The 20,804-nt window shown below is 39.3% G+C and overlaps 1 protein-coding gene across 7 annotated transcripts in view; it reads left to right on the top strand.

Annotated features, from left to right (window-relative positions):
• PTK2 (protein tyrosine kinase 2) overlaps window positions 1-20,804 on the top strand; it is a 235,663-nt gene that overhangs the window by 60,109 nt on the left and 154,750 nt on the right. For 6 of the 7 annotated variants that reach the window (XM_046642323.1, XM_046642322.1, XM_046642318.1 and 3 more), the window contains 2 exons: window positions 1,725-1,891; window positions 14,271-14,358. In XM_046642323.1, the coding sequence (XP_046498279.1) occupies window positions 1,725-1,891; window positions 14,271-14,358 (255 nt within the window). The remainder of the gene's footprint in view (window positions 1-1,724; window positions 1,892-14,270; window positions 14,359-20,804) is intronic. The other variant, XM_046642324.1, reaches the window with a different exon arrangement.

Below are 20,804 nucleotides of genomic sequence, written 5' to 3' on the forward strand. Positions count from 1 at the left end.
ACTTCGTAGTGAACTGGCAGAGCTGGGACAGGGAGACAAAGGCGCTTTTGTGGGAATTTGAAAGAGGCGCCAGCTCCCATCATTTGTAGCTCAGGGATTTGTGTGTTGGCAAGGAGAAGCTGCAGAAGTCGCCTTTGAGAGAATTACTAGAAAAAGATGTCCCCTCCTCTAGGCAGGTCTCCCACCCCAGGGCACAAGATTTGAAAACTGGAGCTCAGGCTGGGTTTAGGCTCGCACTGCCCCCTTGGCTGGGCGCCCATGGGAGGGTCTAACCTGCACTGTCATTCACGGTGGCCCTCTCAGAAATTCAAGGACTTGAATCTAAAAGCCAGAAAGGACGTTTTATGCCTCTCTCAGTTCCACCCAGAGTTCATAGGCTGCAAACATCCCTCCTGTCTCTGTGAGACTTCATCGTCGTTGTGAAATTGTCTTTGATTCCCCCAGCCTGGTCCTTGGTTTGTGCTTTCTCCCTGATCCCATATTTACTCCCTCCTTCCATGCTCCTTCCTCTACTCTCCCATGCTTGATACACAGACTTGTCCCAGGGATTGAGTAATCTGAAAGGGAAGTCAACCTCATGCGGGTACCAGGCCTGCCCTTAGTGTGGACACACTGGGTTCTTGACAGTCTCTGTGTGTAGTACGTTATTTATCTTTTCTTATGCGTAGGGCTGGGGACACCCTTAATTGTATTATTGACAACATCGTGCTGTAATAAAGAAATACTTACTGTGTGTAGGAACTTTTAAGATGTGTCTTATAAGTTATATGTGATAGCTTCAGTTGATTGCTAATTTTTAAAAACTGGTGTTGATTTTCTTTAATAGACAATATTGATTAGTAGACATTTTCATGTTAATATCAGCATCATTAGAGACTTACTAATGACCTAAGATTCTGGGCAGATTACAGTGGATTCTGATTAGCACATCCTCATGTAAAGGCATCGCATGGTTTCGGTCATATTCCCAAGTCAGTCTTCCATGTGTTGCTGCCTCTTTTCAAACATACATGCACAGGACCTCCACACCTGTGCAGGTATAGGGCAAGAATCAATTCTAATGCTTCCCTTTCTCTAGGGAGAAAGCCATCTCTAGGGAGCCTTCCCCGATGTGCTCCTCCAAAGGTGGTTTTCATCTCCTCTGAACTGGTGGGGCACACATGTTGGAAGCATTAGATTGGGGCTATTGTAGATTGCTGCATACTGAGCAAAGAGCAGATTGGTTAGGGCCAACTTCAACTAACTTTTCACATGTCATCAATGTTATCAGAAATGTGGCCTTAATTGTAGGCTCCTAAATGTGTGTTTTTAAAAAATAATATTAAGGTTGCAGCTCATTCTTAGACAGTATGCTTCCTTGGTTCAGAAAGTATAACCCCCTTGGTTCTAGTCCTCAGCAAGTGATGCCCACAGAGTTTCTGGTATGCTTTGATAAGTTTGGGGATGATGCAAAGGTGGGGCTGCAGAAATGTGTTTTAAATTTCCATGCCTCAATTATCAATAAAGAAAAGGAGAGAGCCTCTTTTTGTGTTTTTTGAAAACTTTTCCTTGTTCATAAAAATACTGAAAGAAGATTCCTAAGTAAAATTAAGTAATTTATTTAACTCGATACTCTTTTACCAAAGATTTCTGATAATTAACTAAAAGAAATGAACATTGCATTAACTTTTAGCATACAGTTTTTTTTGTTTATAACAGTCATTTTTGTGGGGGGTATGTTTTAGGGCATCATTCAGAAGATAGTGGACAGTCACAAAGTAAAGCACGTGGCCTGCTATGGATTTCGCCTCAGTCACCTGCGGTCAGAGGAGGTTCACTGGCTCCATTTGGATATGGGTGTCTCCAATGTGAGGGAGAAGTATGAACTTGCACACCCCCCAGAGGAGTGGAAGTAAGATTACAAACCTACTTTGGTGTGACTCGCACTTGATTTGTTTTGCATATTAAATCACTCACAAGAGGATAAATGTCTATGCCTGATTTTCACACTGATTGTCGGTACGACTCCTGCATAAATACGGCTGGCTGGTAATTATTAACCAGTGATCTCTCCTAGACTTGTGGTTAGTCTGTCTTTGGGGGACCGTTGACTTTTGATTGTGTGAGCCGTCTGATTCCATTCTTCCGTGGTGGCCTTTTGTAGTCACACTTCTCTTGTCACTGCTGCTTTGTGTCCATCCCTACTCCAGGAACTCAAGCCCTGATGCTTTTTCTTTCTGTTCTGTCAGCATCCTTTTCTCAGCAGAACTTCATGTGCCCTGAGGAGACCACTCCTAATTACCTTATTAATGGGTTGCACAGCTTGCATGATTGTGCCCAGTAATCCTTAGCTCACCTGAAGAGTGTATTTTTGATATATGTATATTTGATATTCGCATACAACATTAAAATTAGGAAGTGACGTCTTAGTGACTTGTGCTGACCTTAATGAAATTGAAACCATTCAAGATGAAGTAAAAGAATTCCCGATAACTGTCCTTTCCCTGGTTCTCTCCTAATAATTTTTTTCTCTATTAAGAAAACAAGATGTTTGTAGGAAATTGTACATCGAAAACACTTACATTTGAGAGAAGTGTAACTTGTAAAAATGGGGTTCTTCCACAGGGGTCCTTGTTTTTAAGATAATGCTGCAAAACTAAAGATGATTGTAGATTGTGTTTTCTTTTTTTTTTTGAGTATCACAGGCTTCAGGGCACAGCACCTATATTTAAATTTAAGCCACAAGTCTTTTTTTTTTTTTAAAGGTTTTATTTATTTTATTTTTTATTTTTCCTCCTTCTCCCCAAAGCCCTGCAGTACATAGTTCTGTATTTTAGTTGTGGGTCCTTCTAGTTGTGGTATGTGGGATGCCATCTCAGCATGGCCTGATGAGTGGTGCCGGGTCCGCGCCCAGGATCCTAACTGGCGAAACCGTGGGCCCCCGCAGCAGAGCACGCGAACTTAACCACTCGGCCATGGGGCCGGCCCCTAGATTGTATTTTCAAATTCGTCAAATAGCTGAACTGAGCTAATGAAATATTCTGTGAGAGTATAGTTTGATTGATTTACCTCAATGGCTACTGAAAAATCGACCTCCAACTCCTGTATTTTAGTCAGTTAGTCAAGTAAGTGTTTAAAAGTTAAGAATATCTTGAAGGTAGTTGAAAACACCTGCAGGTGTTTTTGTTTAGCACAGGTTATAATCTTCTTAGCTTATATAGACACGTGAGAGGAACCTTCATAATGGTATTCTTAGTACTCAAGAGAATGTTTGTTGAATGTAAATCTCTGAGTCTACAAGCTTTGTTTTTGTTTTCTTGAGCCAATTTATTTTACCTTATTTCAAGTAAAATTGAGTAGGGACTGTTTTATTTTGAATCCTCAAAAGAAAGACAAATTTAGGCTGACCCTCCTTGAATGAAGGATCATGAAGATGCTGCTGCTGCTAGTACTGATGCAGACGATGATAACACTGACGTACTGTCACCACTGAGTGGCTGCTAAGAGCCAACCACTGTGCCAGCTATTTGGTATTTATAATTTGAATATTTGTAATTTGTAAAATGTATATTTCATTTACCCAAACCCTATGAGGTAAAGACTCTTGTTATCCCTATTTTTACAGATGAAGACAGAGGCACAACGAAATTGGTTTAAGTTGCATTCACATAAATAGGATGTGGCATAACTTTGATTTGAATTTAGCTGTCTGACTTTATAGTATAGGTTTTTAAAATCAACATGCTTATCTCAATAGGAATAATGTAATCTTAAAAACTCTGAGAATGTAGCTAGGTTTATAAGATAGTGGAGGTTGCATGGATAGTAGGTGGAGGTGATGAAAGAAGAAAATATGATTGGAGGTACAGTTGATACATGCGTGGTATTTTCAAGCGTGAGAATTAGTACTGGTTGTTCTTAAAGTCAGTAAGAAACAGGAGACTGTTAAAAGTAACCAAACAGATTTGAAAAAGAACCAAACAGGAGTTCTAGAAATCATTGGATAGAAAAAACAGCAGATTAGACATAGCTGGAAATTAGTAAACAAGAAGATAGATCTGAGAAAATTTGCCCAAAACATAACAGAGATGAACAGATGTAATATATAAAAGCAAGTTTATGTGACATGAATGCGAAGTCAATTCATTTCTAATAGGAATGCTAGAGAAAGAGGATAAAAAGAATGAGGAAGGGGAAATAATCCTAAAAGATAATGGCTGAGAATTATCTAGAATCAGTGAATGACATGAGTCCTCAAATCCAAGATTAACATAAGATCCCAAACAGGGTTAATAAAACTAAATTCACACTTTGGCAGATTATAGTAAAATAGTGTTGTACAAAAGAAAAAGAGATGATGTTAAAAGCAACCAGAGAAAAATTCAGACTTCTCTGCAGCAATAATGATGCCAAGAAAATAGTGGAATAACACATTTGAAGTGGTGAGAAAAGGTAACTGGCAACATGTATTTGTTTGCCCAGTTAAATTACCATTCAAGAACAGGATGATGTAGAGACATTTTCCTTAGAGAGTTTACCACACAAGGAACCTCTACATAAAAACCTCAGGAAAAAGGAAAATGGTCTCTGAAGGAGGGTTTCAGATGCAAGAAGGAATGCTAGCAAAAAAATTGGATAGCTCTAAATAAGCATTTGGCTCCATAAAACGAAAATAATGATAAAAATTTATTTATTTATTTATTTTTTGGAGGAAGATTAGCCCTGAGCTAACTACTGCCATTCCTCCTCTTTTTGCTGAGGAAGCCTGACCCTGAGCTAACATCCATGCCCATCTTCCTCTACTTTATATGTGGGACACCTACCACAGCATGGCTTTTGCCCAGCATTGCCATGTCCGCACCCGGGATCCGAACCAGCGAACCCCGGGCCGCAGAGAAGCCGAACATGCGAACTTAACTGCTCCGCCACCGGGCCGGCCCCAGAACTGACTTTCTATATTAAAAAAGTAGGGCTCAATACTGGATGCATGTCAAAAGAGAGGTGATCAGGATTAAAGTGCTGTCAGCTAGGTCTCAAGATTTTATACAAGGGTAACAGCTAAAACATTAGAAATAGATTTTATAACTTAAACAGTAGATGGGTAAATAGGTTTTAGAGAAATATAGCAACCAAAAGAAGGTAAGAAATGGAGAGAAAGAAAGCATGGGAAAATAGGATAAATAGCAATCACAAATAAGATTTCAGAAATAAGTGCAAGGATACTGACAGTAAATGGTTAGAGATTATTAGAGTGTGATTAAAAAATAAATTCCAGCTGTCTGCTCTTTATAAGAGGCATCTAAAACAGCGATGTTCCAGCATTTCCTTTGACTTACAGAAAGAAATCTATTCTACCTTAAAGTCCAGTACACATGTACTTGTATTTCTGTCTCAGTCCACCTCTCTGCACTGTCTGACGCACTCAGTCACTTCCTTCTGTCTAAATCCTCTCCTCACTTAGCTTTCTGGTAAAGATTTTCCTCCTGCATTACTGACCATTCACAGTCTTTCTCCTCCTCCTTAGCCATTAAATTTTAGGCTGCTCCAGTGATCTCTTTTCCTCTCTTCCTCTTCTCCCTAGACCTGCCTTTGACATTAAATTCATACTTTAATTGGATAGACAGAGAGAAACCAATAAACAAGTTATTGCAATGACCCAGGCAGAAATGATAAAAGGTGGTAGACTGAGGACGTAGCAGTAGAAGAGATGAGAAGCAGTTGTACAGGGATATGTTTTTAAGGTGGAGCTCACAGTTTACTGATGGGTCCTTTTCCAATGAAACGTGTAACTCATTCCTGCTCAGAAATTTCCAGGACCTCCTCGTCACCTCCGGAGCCAACTCCAAAGTTTCTGATTCTCTCAGTCCTCGTCTCCTGCTGTTCCTCCCCTTCTTCCACTCTAGCAACTTTGGTCCCTTTGAAATTTCAGTTTTCTGTGTTCAGAGGTACTAAGGTTGGGATCTAATTTGATAGTCTCTTCTCTATTGCCAGCTTTCCTGCTTGTTGAATAATATGGCCTTCCATCTCTCTTCTCTTTGCCGTTATCTTTTGGAACTTTTCACTTGCATGACCCTAGCCACCCTGGCTCTTACTGGTTTTTCAACAAGCCAAGCGTGTTGCTCCCTGGGGCCTTTGAACTTAGTGTGACTCTGCTGAGTATGGCCCTCTGCCGTTTCCAGCATGTCTTGGACTTCCCTTCGTTTAGGGCGAGAGCTCCACTGTCACCTCTTCCCTGTGGCCTTCTCTGACCGTTCTCTGGATAGAACCTGCTGCCTGCTTGATATGATCTTTCTCCATCAGGGACTTTGTCTTACTCACTGCTCTGTTTCTGGTTTCTCGCTGTGCCTGGTATATGGTAAGCACCAAATAAAAAAATTTAAGTGAAAATTGAATCATGGAAATGAAATTGTAAAATAAGCCAAGAGGCAAAATATTACGATGAGTTAATACATGTTGCTTACTATGTGTCAGACATCGTGCTAAACACTGGACTTATTTTATCAAAATTTATTCATGTTATGATAGTCTTATCAAGTAGGTACTCTCCTTTTGCCATTTTACCCCTGAGAAGGCTGTGGTTTAGAGAGGCTTAATCACATTCCTGAGATCACACAGCTTAAATGGGTGGCAGAGCGGCAATTGAGCTCGAGTGCTCAGCTCTTTCTTCTGTACTCCTGTGTTAGATGTGTAACGACAAGAAACAGAACATTCGATAATCTTTCTCTCACTAGCAGACATTGTCTCTCAGTTCATAGGTAAGTGTGTAAAGGCAGCTACAGTTCTGGCTCTAGTTCTGAGAGGGAAGATCTTAATATTCAAATGAAAGTGCCGGGACTCATGAGGATAATTGGATATCAGTTTCCATTCCAATGAGATTTTTTTAACAGATTTCTTTTCACGCTATCTGCTATAGGATCTGTTGATACTTTTAAATAAACCTGAGATATAAGCTTGTTAATTTGAGTCTTCAGTTCTCCAAACACCTCAGTAAGCAAGTTTGCAGCGCATGTATTTGGTTGTAACTTTCTCAGGCAGGATGACCTTACACAGGTGTCAGGACACACCACTGGGGAAAGGAAGGGCTGGTTTGATAAATGGCTATTCTTGTAGGAAGAGTAACAACAAAATTAGATCCTACTTCAAACGAGCCACAGAAATCTACTTGAGATGGATCAAGTTTAAAAAGACAAAGTTTAATGGAAAATATAATTGAATCTGTCTCTGGCCCTGGAGTAGGAGGATTTTCTTAATACCCCAAAAATGTTCACTGTAAAAGGAAAGAATGACAAATTTGACTTTGCTCAGATTAAGACATTCTGTTTATCAAAAGATGGATTTTTTAAAGTGTAAAAACAAATTTCAAGACATATAACTGACAAAAGATGATGTCAAGAGTTCTTCTGCTCAATATAAAAATTGCAAACAACTCAGTAAGTGGGCAATAAAGGTATTTTCATAAAAGAGAAAACAAGTTTGGCCAGTAATCATAGGAAGACACTGTCAGCTTCATTAGTGATCGAGAAGATGCGACTCTAGACCACAAGATTCTGTCTTACACTATCTGGTTGGCAAAAAGTAAGTTGTCTGACAGTATCAGTAGCTGGAGAGGTTGTGGATCCAACAAGGTGTGAGGTGCACTGCTGAGGAGAATGTAAATTGGTGAAACCATTTGGGAAAACATCTTAGCATCCTCTTGAATATCTAGTCATTACATACCCCACAGTGCTGCAGTTCCACTTGAGACGCTGTCCTTGAGAGACTTGCATTTCTGTACTAAGCTAGAGAGGCAGGAATATTCCTAGAAGAACCAGTGACAGTGAAGTCAATTGTGGAATAGTCACACAGTGGAATTTTACACAAGTCAAAATGAGTGAACTATAGAGACATGCAGCACTATAGCCAGATGATGTTGTGTGACAAAAGTCAGTCCCGGGACAACGTTGTGAGTGCACTGAATACCAATACCACTGAATTGTCCACTTTAAAAAATGGTTAATTTTTTGTAAAGTAAATTTTACCTCACTGAAAGAAATTAAATCCCAGAAGATGACGTATATATAGCATGATATGCTTTCATAAAGTAAAAAGCAAACCTAGAGTATTGTTGGGGACATACCAGTTAAGTGAGACAAAATGGAACATAGAAATAAAGGACCAGAGGGAAGCAGTCCAGAGCCTCTGTAGGGGGAGCGACCTGCCCCCCAATCCCCTGAAGGAACTTGTGCTGAGTCCCCAGCTTCTGGGGCGGAGCTCGGAATCCCTCCTTGAGTATGCACGTGCCCCTGGCCCTGCCTCCTCCCAGTCTGCCCAGGAGTGGGCAGGAGCTTGCTTACCTGTCACTGGCTTCCTGGGAGACCCCAGTTAAGTGGGTAGTATTTGTTAGGATGTTGAGTCAGCCAAAAAAGTTTAAATTACAATACCATAGCTAGTTTTTAAAAAAAACCAAAGGTGTCTTGCAGTTTTGAGAGTCTTCCATGAAACAGATTTAAACTCTAAAGTTTTGCACTTAGATAATCAAATTCTAGTTAACTGAATTTGGGTAACTAAATTTGAGTTATCTGGAATCACCTATGTGGAGTGGTCTGTTTGGCTTCTGAGTGGGTTAATCAGATACACACAGACTGTAAGAGCTTCTGGGGAAATGGCCCAGTCCTTTCAGATGTTGAATTCAGGGCTTTGAGGGCCAGGTCTCAGAGAAGGCTCTCTTGGTGTTTGAGAAAGTATTGTGGGGCTTTGCAGAGCAAGTGAAAAAGAAAATCCTTTTCATTGTTATCAAGATGTGGTTCCCATTCTCCTGCTCAGCACTCCTCTGTTCTCTGCTGTTTAACAGCTCCTCTCACTCTGCAAAGAGATGATTTTCTTTTCAGTCCTTTGCAGGAGAAAAAAATCTTTTATGTAGAGGAAAGATGTCCTTTTTCAAAGAAGACAAAAGAAAATGAGTAATGATAGTTTAGGAAGTTTTAGATTGTATTTTGATACAGTTTTCTGTGTTATCTTGAAATGACATTGCATATGCATATACCTTAATTTGAAAAGCTGGTCTCTCATTATAATGCTGAATTCAACAGGAGTTCTTAAAAAGATTTAAAGCAGTATGACAGTAAATAGAGGAACACTCTGACAAATTTGGAAGTGACACCTTTAAAAAAAAGGATGGACTTCCAAATTTGCTGATTTATTAATTAAACTTTTACTGGATGCTTCTGCACCAGATACTGACAGTACAAAGATGCATACATTTCTAGTCAGTCGCCATACAACTGATGTTTATTGACCAAGCTGGTTTAAAACTGGTTCTGGTGGATATTTGTTACCACAGCTACAGAACAATCAGTCTTATGGGAATTTCTTTTTATTCTCAATATGTATCAAAAGTTGCAAAAACAGTACACAGAAATCCTGTGTACCCATCAGCCAGCTCCCTTAAATGGTAAAATCTCACATAATAACCACATAGTTCAGTTATTGGACCAGGATATTAACGTTGATGCAGTACTATTAATCTACAGGCATTATCATATTTCACAGTTGTCCCACTTAATGTCCCTTTTCTGGTCCAGGATCCAATTCAGCATACCACGTTTGCCTTTGACAGTCCCGTCTCCCTAGGTCTCCTCTAATCTGGGACAGTTCCTCAGTCTGTCTTTGTCCTTCATGACCTTGATACTTGTGAAGAATACTGGCTGGTTATTTGTATCATGTCCCGCAGTTTGGGTTTGTCTGGTATTTTTTTTCATGATTGTATTGAGGTTATGCATTTTGGCCAGAATACCACAGTTAAGATGTTGTGCCCTTCTCATTGCATTGTATCACGAATTCTGTAATATGATAGGACTCGTTTTACTGGTGCTTTTAATTTGGATAATTTGGTTAAGGTGGTGGCCAGGTTTCTCCACTAGAAAGTTTTTATTTCCCCCTTGTAATTAAGAGAGATCTTCTGGGCAGATACAGAGACTGTTACAGACGCCTCTTTACCATTGCGTTTTCACCCACTACCTTCAGCATCATTGATGATTCTTGCAGTGATTATCACTGTAGTTTTTGCTAAATGATGAATTTCTATTTCCATCCTTCTAGGTTTTCTTTTTTTAATTAATGATTTTTGTTTTTTTTAAGATTGGCACCTGGCTGACATCTGTTGCCAATCTTCTTTTTTTTTCTTCTTCTTCTTCTTCTCCCCAAAGCCCACAAGTACATAGTTGTATATTCTAGTTGTAGGTCCTTCTGGCTCTGCTGTGTGGGACATCACCTCAGCGTGGCCTGATGAGCCATACTAGGTCCTCGCCCAGGATCCAGCCTGGCAAAACCCTGGGCCGCCGAAGCAGAGTGTGGGAATTTAACCACCGGGCCATGGGGCCGGCCTCTTCTAGGTTTTTTTAATTAGCAGTCTCTTGTAAGGAAGAGCTGTCCACACCACATTGTTTACGAGAATCATCTGTGTTGTTTCCTCCAGTCGTCCTTTGTTTCCCTGTGCACAAACTGGCTCCCTGATCCTTCTCAGTACCAGGGTTATCAGAGCGTTTCTCCAGCTTAACTTTTCAGAAATGTTTCTGCTCATCCCCACCATTAGTTGGTGAGCTTGTGGGTATCTTGTTGCTTGTAGTTGGTGGTAAGACTGAGGAGGTTAGATGTCAGTGACATTAAGAGGAATACATTACTTAGGTGTAGAAGCAAAAGGATGGTTTTATTTGGGACATGTTATATTTAGCAGCTATTTGGAAGTCCATGGAGTGGCCTCCAGCAGAGAAGTGGAAATGTATGTCAGGATGTTACAATAGTAACAGAAGTGTAAGGAGAAGGGTAAGTTTTGTGGAGGAGAAGCAGAGTGAGGACGTTGACACTAGTAGGGGCATGGGCTTGGACATTGGGGGCTGTGGTTTAAGGCCTGAGATGAGGTGACTGGACTGGAATTGAATTAGGTGCCAAGTTTTAGTAGGGTCATGAGGGGAGAAATATGCTAGATTGTAGTGGGTTGAAGCCGGGACCAAAATCCTTAACACGGTCTAAAGACCTTGCCTACTTCCACATGAGCAAGATCAGTTTGTGTTCCTCTCTGTTTTAAGCTGTAGGTGCCTTCTCTTAGTTTCATTCTGCATTTGGGCATTCATACGTGTTCTTGCTGGAGAGGAATCCCATGTCTACTTCTTAATAACTGTGGGAACTTGGGCAAATTACATAATTCCCTAAAACTTTCCCCCCATCTATGAAGATAGGGTGAAATAGTAACCTGGTCATTGTTTCTCACCCAGAGTGGCACAGTCGCCTCCTGGTCTCCTGCTTCTTCTTGGCCTCTGTCGTCTGTACTGTGTAGTGTCGCCTGACTAGCCCTTAGAAATGTCCATCTAGTGATGACACTGCTCTGTGCACAGTGCTCTAGTGGCTCCCTTTCTCACTGAGGGTGAGCCCCACAGTGGTGACGTGCAGGGTCCCACATGGTCTGCCATCTCCTGATGCCACCTCTTTCTGAAGCCTTTCGCTCACTGTCCTCACTCAAGGGGCTCTGGTTGCATTTGGCTTCCCGCACATCGTCCAGCCGCAGGGCCTTTACCCTATTCCATCTGCTCAGAACTCTTCCCCGCACGTAAGCGCGTAATTCCTTCCCTCACTTCCTGTAGATCTTCGTTCAGATATCACTGAAGCAGAGTGTCCTCCACTGACTCCCTTTAGAAAGCAAGACTTCATCGTTTGTCATTCCATTACCTTGCTTAGTTGTCTTTGTAACATTTGCTACCCCCTCACAGATATTTGTGTATTTGCTGTCTAACTTCTATCACAAAATTGGAAACTTACTGAGGACCAGCACTTTCCCAACCGCTGGAACTGTGCCTGGTACATGATTGGTGCTGAAATAAATATTTGTTGAGTAATTACTAATGTAATATATAAACCTTAGAGACCATTATTGTAATGTGCCAGTGACTGTTTTAGGTGTTTTATGTTTACTAACTCATTTATTTTCCCCAACAACCTTATGAGGAAATTGAGGCAGAGAGAGGTGACAGCAGACAGTGAATCATGTGATTCAGTGATGGAGCCAGAATTCTAGTGTAGGTGGTCTTGATCCAGAGCCCATATTGTTCCTGCTTCTCGTAGGGTGGTTGCTGATTAAAAGAAGTCATCTGGGTAAAATGCTTATCACAATTTCTGTTATATGCCTTGTAGTCAGTAAGTGTTAGTTGATATCATCAACATCAGGATGCTGGATATTAAGAGCGTAGATGTGGAGCCAGGCTGCCAAATGTGTGATTTTGGGGCCTGTCTCTTATCGTTAAAATGGGATAGCATTCATACCAAAAGCCTCCTGTGTCCTTTTTGATTCTGGAACATACAACCTTGGAACTGATTCCTAGTCTGTGAAGTGTGAATAATTACACTTCTGTTCTCTGATTATTACGTTAATTAAGAGAAATAGTGCGTATAAGGTGCCTGCTAAGTTATAAATTAAAAATAAATGAAATCTGTTATGCTTCTGCAAGTACTTGCCCAGTGTCAAATATCTGTCAAATAAGTTATTGAACACCTGAAAGTAAAATTAAAATGGAACCTCATTGTTTGGCAATTGTGTATTTTAATAAGACAGACACTTAAAAGTGTCGGCAGAAGTTGTGTTTGTGTATCTTGCATTATTTCCACCCTTAACTAAACGAAAAGAATTGTGATGGTTACTTGGGTTTTTCTCCTTGTGAACCTATTACATTTTTTAAAAGATAATTAACAAAACTTTTAGAAAAAATAGATATCCCTATAGCCTTTGGGTAGGCAAATAAATAGGACTGCATAAAAATTACGAACTTTCTTCCTCAAAAGATAACATTAAAATAAAAGTTTTTTTTTTTTTGATTTGATTTTTCCTTTTTCTCCCCAAAGCCCCCTGGTACATAGTTGTATATTTTTAGTTGTGGGTCCTTCTGGCTGTGGCATGTGGGACGCCGCCTCAGTGTGGCCTGATGAGCAGTGCCATGTCCATGCCCAGGATCGGAACTGACAAAACCTGGGGCCACTGAAGCGGAGCACATGAACTTAACCACTTAGCCACGGGGCCGGCCCCTAAAATAAAAGATTTTTAAAATAATTTTTAGAAGATACCATTAAGAAAGTGAAAGGCAAGCCATAGCATAGGAGAAGATATTCACTAAGTAACAAAGGCCTCACATCCAGAAAGTATAAGGAATACCTACAAATAAGGTGGGGGTGGGGGGACAGACAACCCAATAGAAAAAAGGACAAAAGCTTAACAGACATTTCACAAAAGAAGATACCCCAAACGGCCAGTTGTCATGTGAAGAAGTGCCCAGTCTCGTTATTCATCAAGGAAATGCCAGTTCAAACCACTGTGTTCTATGACAGTAAGTGTCAGAGTGACTAAAACGAAAAAGTTAGAGATACCAAGTAGAAGCGAGGAATGGAGGAAGCAGAACGCTCCATGCTGCTGGCAGGAGTGTCAGTGGCACAGTGTCTTTGGCCTACTGCTTCCTGATATCTGCTAAAGTTAATGTGTGTGTTTGTCATGATCCGGTACTCTACTCCTGGGGTATACCATAGACCCGACAGAAATGTGTACATGTGTTCACCAAAAGGCGTGCATAAGAGAGTTCACATGGGTAGACGCGTGCGTGCGAGCGCGTGTTCACACACACACATATAACAAGAAAGATACACAGAGAGCTTTCTAGTGACGTTTATTTTGTTTTAACCGTTCTTGAAGGTTGGCTGTCTGAGCAAATAAATTACCTTTTTGTGCTTAGAGAAAGAAGAAAAAAAGTGTTCATGGAAGCATTATTCCTAATAGATAAAAAGTGGAAATAATTTAAATGGCCATCAACAGTAATGTGGATAAATAATTGTGTTGTATCATACGGTGCAGTACTTTTCAGCTGTGAGCAAACTTGAGCTACTGCATATGGATGAATCTCACAAGCATATTGGTGAATGAAAAAAGCCAGACCTAACAGAGCACGTAGTGTGTGATTCCATGCGTATAAAGTCAGCCGTCGGGGGGCGTAAGGTGCTGCTGGCCTGGGTGGTGGTGGAGAGTGAGTGTAGGGCTGGGCATCTGCTCAGCATGCTCTGTCTCCTTGCAGAATCGTTCAGCTGTAGACACTTGTGCACACTTTTGTGCTGAAAAATTTAAAAATTTACATTTTAAAATTAGTTGATTATATTTTAACTTATTTTTTAAATAATATTTCAGAATAATTGGCTATGCCCTACACAATAATATTGTAATTGTAGACTATGAATTGAGAGAATTACTTATTTGTAATTGTTCTATTTTGTGAATTATTTTTTAGATATGAATTGAGAATTCGCTATTTGCCAAAAGGATTTCTAAACCAGTTTACTGAAGACAAGCCAACTCTGAATTTCTTCTATCAACAGGTATAGGAGGGTGCTTTAATATACTTTTTCTCTTTGTTTCTTTGAATTCTATTTACTGCATGGTTTTATTTTAGAATTAGATTAAACCTAACATTTGGGAGAATATAAATTTATCACTGTAGGGAAGTGAGACTCTTCTAACGAGTGAAAAATTATGAATTTTTTGGCACTTTGTGAATCTTTGTATGCTTGGGCAAATCTTAAAAGATACTTCTTTTGTGGGGAGACAGTTTAGTCCTAAGTGACACAGTGATTGCTCTGTCTTTAATTCAAGTATAATTATCATGCCTGAAGATGAACGAATTTGTCAGATGTAGAATTTATTGTCAGAGCCAACTACACACATATGATCTCAATAGCAATTTGCACAATAAAGTCAGAATTGACTTTTTTACAATAAGACTAGCTTGCTTTTTCCCCTAAAGTATTAGTTAGGCAATAAGTATATGTGGCATAAATGAGCCAACACAATTTTATGACCAAAGAAATGTTACTTGATACTGTTAGTGAAGAGTGCCAGAAAAAATGTTTAATGAATATCAGAGAGACATTTGCACATACAATTTTGCAATTAAATGCATTTGGTAATTTTTTATTTTAATAGAAATATTCATTAGAAATGTCTACTGTGGGTTAAGAATGCAGAAATAAATGACATAATCTGCACATTTAAATGCCTCAGTCTAGAGGAGGATTTCCTGTCGATGGTTACTTCGTGTTCAGTCCTATGCTGTTGGTAAACACAATTGATGTCACTGTGCATAGGAGGGTCTGCTAACCCAGAGAGGTTTGCACTCAAGGTGGCTCCCCTGGAAAGTGTCATTTGAAACCACAGAAAACATGATGCATTTAAATCTGAGCTAAAATGGTTTGAGAAGAAACAGGTGAGAGAGATAGGGGCCACATCATGTAAGGAGAATATTTTAGGTTTTCTCCTGCAGATTATTCGGAGCCATTTAAAGAATTTAATTAGTGAATGTCTTGAAAAGAATTTTTTTTTTTTAAATAAGACCATCCTGATGTGATGGCAGTACTGGGGGTAGAATAGGTCTTAAAAAGGCTGCAAGCAAGTTAGGATGCTCTTCAGCCGTTTAGGTTAGAAATCAGAAAGATCTAAGGTATAACAGTGTGGTAGTAAGTGAATGCAGTGGATGGATTTGATAGGACTTAGAGACAACTCAAATGGAGCATAAAAGAAACAAGAAGCCGATTGTGTCAGTCCAGGCACCTAGTGTCAGGAAACAGAAAAGGTGGATTAGATTCAGAAGGAGGGAGGTAAGAAGGTAGATTGCTTTATTTCGAGATAACCAGATATTCCTGCCTATACGATCCACACAGTGAGACAGGAAGTGAAGGGAGTTTCCAGCTATCGGGGTCTGTTTTCTTGTCATATGGGAAATGTCAGGTGAGGGACTTGTGGAAACTTGTGAAGATTTATAATACAGGGTTGAATGGGAGAGGGAGTGACGTTTGGCAAAATGAGAAGAGAGAAGTCATGTTCAGACTCTAGCAGACATTGTTGGAGGCCTACTCATATTGCAAAAATGATTTCCATCTTACACACTGCTTCTCATATATGTTGTTACACCTCATCCTTTAGCAGTCTGGCAAGCTTCATGTTTTGGTGAAGGAGGTGGCAGGAGAGTTTAGTTAACTGACATGTTTATAGTGTATTTTTCTCTCTTGTAGATGATCTATATCACTATTGGCCTAATTTCTTTGAAAAAATCCACCCACTGATGGAAATCTATGACTACTTTAGTGACATTGATTTCCAGAATGTGTAATACAAGCCTAAATAGCTCAGTTATTCCTTTTTATAATTTCTGGGCTAGCCTAAAAATCTTCAACTTTTGTGTTCCTTTCACGCTGTTACTAGGTTGTCCTAGTTTTTCCTTTTGCAAGACCTTGCTTCTATCTGTATGATTAAAAGTTAGTCCTGCACATACCAGTGTATCCCAGATTTTCTCTTACTGATAGGACATACCTTATTGCAGTGTTTGTAACTCAGTTGAGTAGTCTTTATAAAACCCAGGAGAAGGTGAGCTGTAATGAGCACACATGCGGTAGTGTTCCTCTTGTGCGTTAACAGCTCTGTGATTCTGGGTGCCTCGACGAGCCTCTTCGTGCTTGGTTGTTTCATCTACTAAAATATAGATGTATAATACCTATCCCATAGGATCATTATGTTGATTAAACAAGATAAAATTGTCTGCCATATAATTGCCCAATACTTATTTGAATTTCAGTCTTTAGACAGTACAAGACTTATGAGGATTCAGCATTTACCATTTGCATATCATGATACACGTGTGAGTGTGAGCCTTCCAGCCCCTTCTCCCCTCCTGTTTTTCACCCATTTCTACAGTTCTCTTCTTCACCCTATCCTCTTTTTAATTTTTTTAACTTGTTAATCATATGGTATCTTTTTAGAAAGTCCAGAAAATATTCTAAAACATCACTTAAATTACCTCTGTCCTAAAATTACTTTCATTTTGTGTATGCTTTTATAGTATTCTATCAAGCACCTCTAATTTAAAAGAAATACAAATGGAGTGCTAGCAATGCCCCTTTCCCGTGTTGATTACCAGTGTCTCAGGCCTAACTGACGGTATTGTGGGGAGGGAAAGTAGTGCTGAAACTACAGACAGGAGGGAGGGAAGAAGGAAAATGCTGTGATGTGTCAGAACTAATGAATTGGAAAGTATACGAAGAGCCTTAAATATGTTGATATCCTTCAGGTTTGCATTGACAGTTTTGTAAGTAGAAAATAGTTGAATATTGGCAATTTCATATGATTTGAACTAATAATTCTACTTCTAGGGATTTATTCTAAAGAAATAAGATTTACATGTGTATGTAGTATGTACAAGGATGCTCATGGGAACATTTACACTAACAAAAAAGGAAATTGGAAGCATTGCAAATGTCTGTCATTAAGAGGTTGGTTAAATAAATTCTGCTGAGTTTCAGATCTATACATCTGTCATAATGAGTGAAGTACAACTCAGTTCATGGATATAGAAGATAGTACATTAAATGCTATTGTTTAAAACAGGCCATATATAAAACATGTATAATATAATTCCATTTATGTGGAAAAAATGTGTATTTATATATTTTTTACCCTATTCTGAAAAGAATGTTTTGAAAATAGTATGATTTTTGCATTGCTGCTTTGGCAAGTAATTATTTATTTGACTTCTTGTGATACCCATTGAATGAAGAATCTGTTCTCCATGTGCGGAAATTCCAGAACTATAGTAGGTGAGCCATATGTTATCCTACATAGACAGCACTCAACTTGGGAACAGGTTTAATTCCAATGTTGAAAAATCAGTTAGGGATTCAGAACTTTCTCCTGTTTAAACACACACTCCAAAAAAAAAGGCATGTGTAAAAAATTGGACCTTCAGCTATTTAATGGAGAATGCAGCTGGAGTATTTTGTAAGAACTTGTGTGTGAAAATTTCCACTGAATTCTGAGATAAATTATTTTATAGTGGCCTCAGAATTTGATGACACTCGTTCTTTATTTTTAAAACTTTTTACCATTTGATGCAAATATATATTATATATATATACATACATGTATATTCATATAATTTCACTGAACTCTAAGCTAAATCAATCCATTTTTAAGGGACTCACAATTTGATAACATTGATTCTTTTTAATTGTTTAGATCTTGTAACCTGGATCCATGTATTCTTTTGTAATGTGTGATTCTTTTTTTTCCTCCCTTTTTTTCCCCAAAGCCCCCTGGTACATAGTTGTATATTCTTTGTTGTGGGTCCTTCTAGTTGTGGCATGTGGGACGCTGCCTCAGCGTGGTTTGATGAGCAGTGCCTTGTCCGTGCCCAGGATTCGAACCAACGAAACACCGGGCCACCTGCAGCAGAGCGTGCGAACTTAACCACTCGGCCACGGGGCCGGCCCCTGTAATGTGTGATTCTTAATAATAAAATGAATACCTGTGACCCTCCTGCCCAGATGAAGAGAACATACCTGGTGTTTCCCAGTCCCGTGTCCCTGTGATCCACTCCCCCACCTACCATTGCACTCTTGGCAGGTGACCATTGTCCTGATATTGGATATTGATCATTCTCTTGCTTTTGTTTGCCGGTTGTCACGTTTCACAACATATGTGTGTATTTTTCAGTTCTGACCTTAGCGTAAAAGCTGACACTGTTTCTCCCCTGAGCCCGCTGCATTCCGTCATCAGCTTTTGGCTTTTTGTTCGTTTGTTACCCAACTCATAGAAGCATTCCAGAAGATTAAAAAAAAGCGTTTTAGTCAGCATTTTTAGATGTTTTCAGTGTGCACATTGGTCAGGACATTTGGTCCACTGTGTTGGTAGAAATGGAATTGATTATACGGGGATTTAAAAATTTATTCCTTTTGGTTCATTTCTGAAATAATTTTGCTTTCTGGTTAGAGACTGTGGTTCATTTGATACTAGTTATTCAAACTTTGTTTATACTTCTTTCATCTTGCACATGTTGAGATTTTGTCAAAGTTCCAGTTTTCCTTGAGTAGAATATGTCTTCTCTAATTGTTCAGTGCAATAAATATCCATTATTCAAGATTGTTAATTGTGTTGTGCAGATCTTCTCTGTCGCTCATGTTGGTTTTTCCTGCTTGAAAGATAGCATTGCTGGGTACAAAAGTCAGAGTAGGTGTTATTTTCTTTCAGAAGTTAGATAGTATTTTCTATTGGAAGTTGGCTCTCATTCTTTCTTTGTAGGTGACCTATCTTTTCTCTCTGGATGGCTTTAAGACCTTTTCTTCATTTTCAGTATTTTGCAGTTTTCTTACAAACTAGGCGTGGATTTCCACTTATTTTTTCCTGCTTGATCTGTGTTGTGCAGCCTGTACCTATGGGTGCGTGCCTTCTTCCTCCGTTCTGAAATGTGCTAGTTGATGTCTACTCAGATCTTGCCTTTTCTCTGTCCTTTGTTATTCCTTCTGGGATTTCATTTTAGGTCTACATTCGAACTTCCCCGTCTGTCCCTCTGTAGCTGTTAGCTGCTCTCCTGTTTTCACCTTTTTGTCTCTCTGGGATCTGTGGTTCAGGTAAATCTATCAGATCACCAGCTCTCCTTAGCTGTGACTAATTTGATGTGTAGTGCATTTGTTGAGTTTTTATTTTTTTAAGTTTTATCCCCCCTCACCCCTCACCTTTTCTTAAGTCTGTCAGGCCATCTTTTACAGCCATTATTGTTTACTAAGCTTCCTGGCTTTCATTTTTTTTATCATTTCATATAAAGTTGATGTCTCTCTTCTGAGTCTGAAGTCCTTGGGCTTTCCATCTGTTGGTGGTGGCTTGCACCAACTCTCATCTAGAGACATGTTTCCTTGTGTATTTGTTAGGAACTTTTATTTTGTTGAACTTCACATGTGCAACTCTTGAGGGTCTAGATTGGGGAATAGTGAACACTCCTTAGAATTATCTGTTGTTATTTCTGTTTTAGAAGAATCAGTACTTTTTATTGTTTCGGCTCTTTTATCAGGTAGAAATAAAATAATTATGTTTAGATTCTCTGTACCACCATTTCCATTCCATGAAAGAGAGAGAACTTATAATAAACTACCTTAATTTTATTATTCCGTATTTTGAAATTTCATCCAAGCTTACTGTTCATTCTGTCCCTTGTTTTGGATGATGTCCTGATGGAAACAACATGTCAGTGGGCATATTGAGGGTTAGGTTACGGGCTGGAGATAGTTCTATGGGTGCACGTAGTTTCTTTGAAAGATGCCCTAAATGTGACTACCAGGGTGAGATATCGCAGATGATTCACTAAATGCTTTTGACCCATTTTAGAATATTCTGAAAGATCTTAATCAGCACACTCTAAAAATAAACCAGAATCCTGTTATAACCCTATTCAGTGTAGAGTAGAAGTGTATAAAAATAAGTTGTGGTGCCAAAACTCATGGCTTATTATACAGCAAAAAAAGTGTTTTACCCCGAAATCATCTTTCTTTTGCCATATAACATTTTATTCCTCCTTATCTCTCTGAACTTTCATTTGTTAAAGGTGTATTTGATTGGCAACTTTTTGTAAATAGTGGTGGCCTTTAGTGTGAAGGGCTGCGTCCCTGTTTGGTTAAGACGTTGTCATAGTTGAACTAGATTTGCATTGGTGCTGCTGAACTTGTACAGAAACCATTTGGCACCATTGAAATTTCAGCTCTTAGGATGCCTGGATCTGACATGAAGTTGTCATTGTTTTCTCCTACAAATGTTTTGAGATTTAAAATGAGTGTGTCCATCCATTGTCTCCTAAAAAGCATTAAATGTAACATGATTAGTGGTTTATTTGACAAAAAGAGTGCCAGTAGGAAGTTGAAGAAGATACTGAGTCCAGAACCATGGCTGAACCCTGTGGTGGAGAATCTAAATCTGCCTGTGGAGATATGGGAGGTACCAGGGCGTAGTA

Source organism: Equus quagga, chromosome 16 (genome assembly GCF_021613505.1).
Source record: "Equus quagga isolate Etosha38 chromosome 16, UCLA_HA_Equagga_1.0, whole genome shotgun sequence".
NCBI lineage: Eukaryota > Metazoa > Chordata > Mammalia > Perissodactyla > Equidae > Equus > Equus quagga.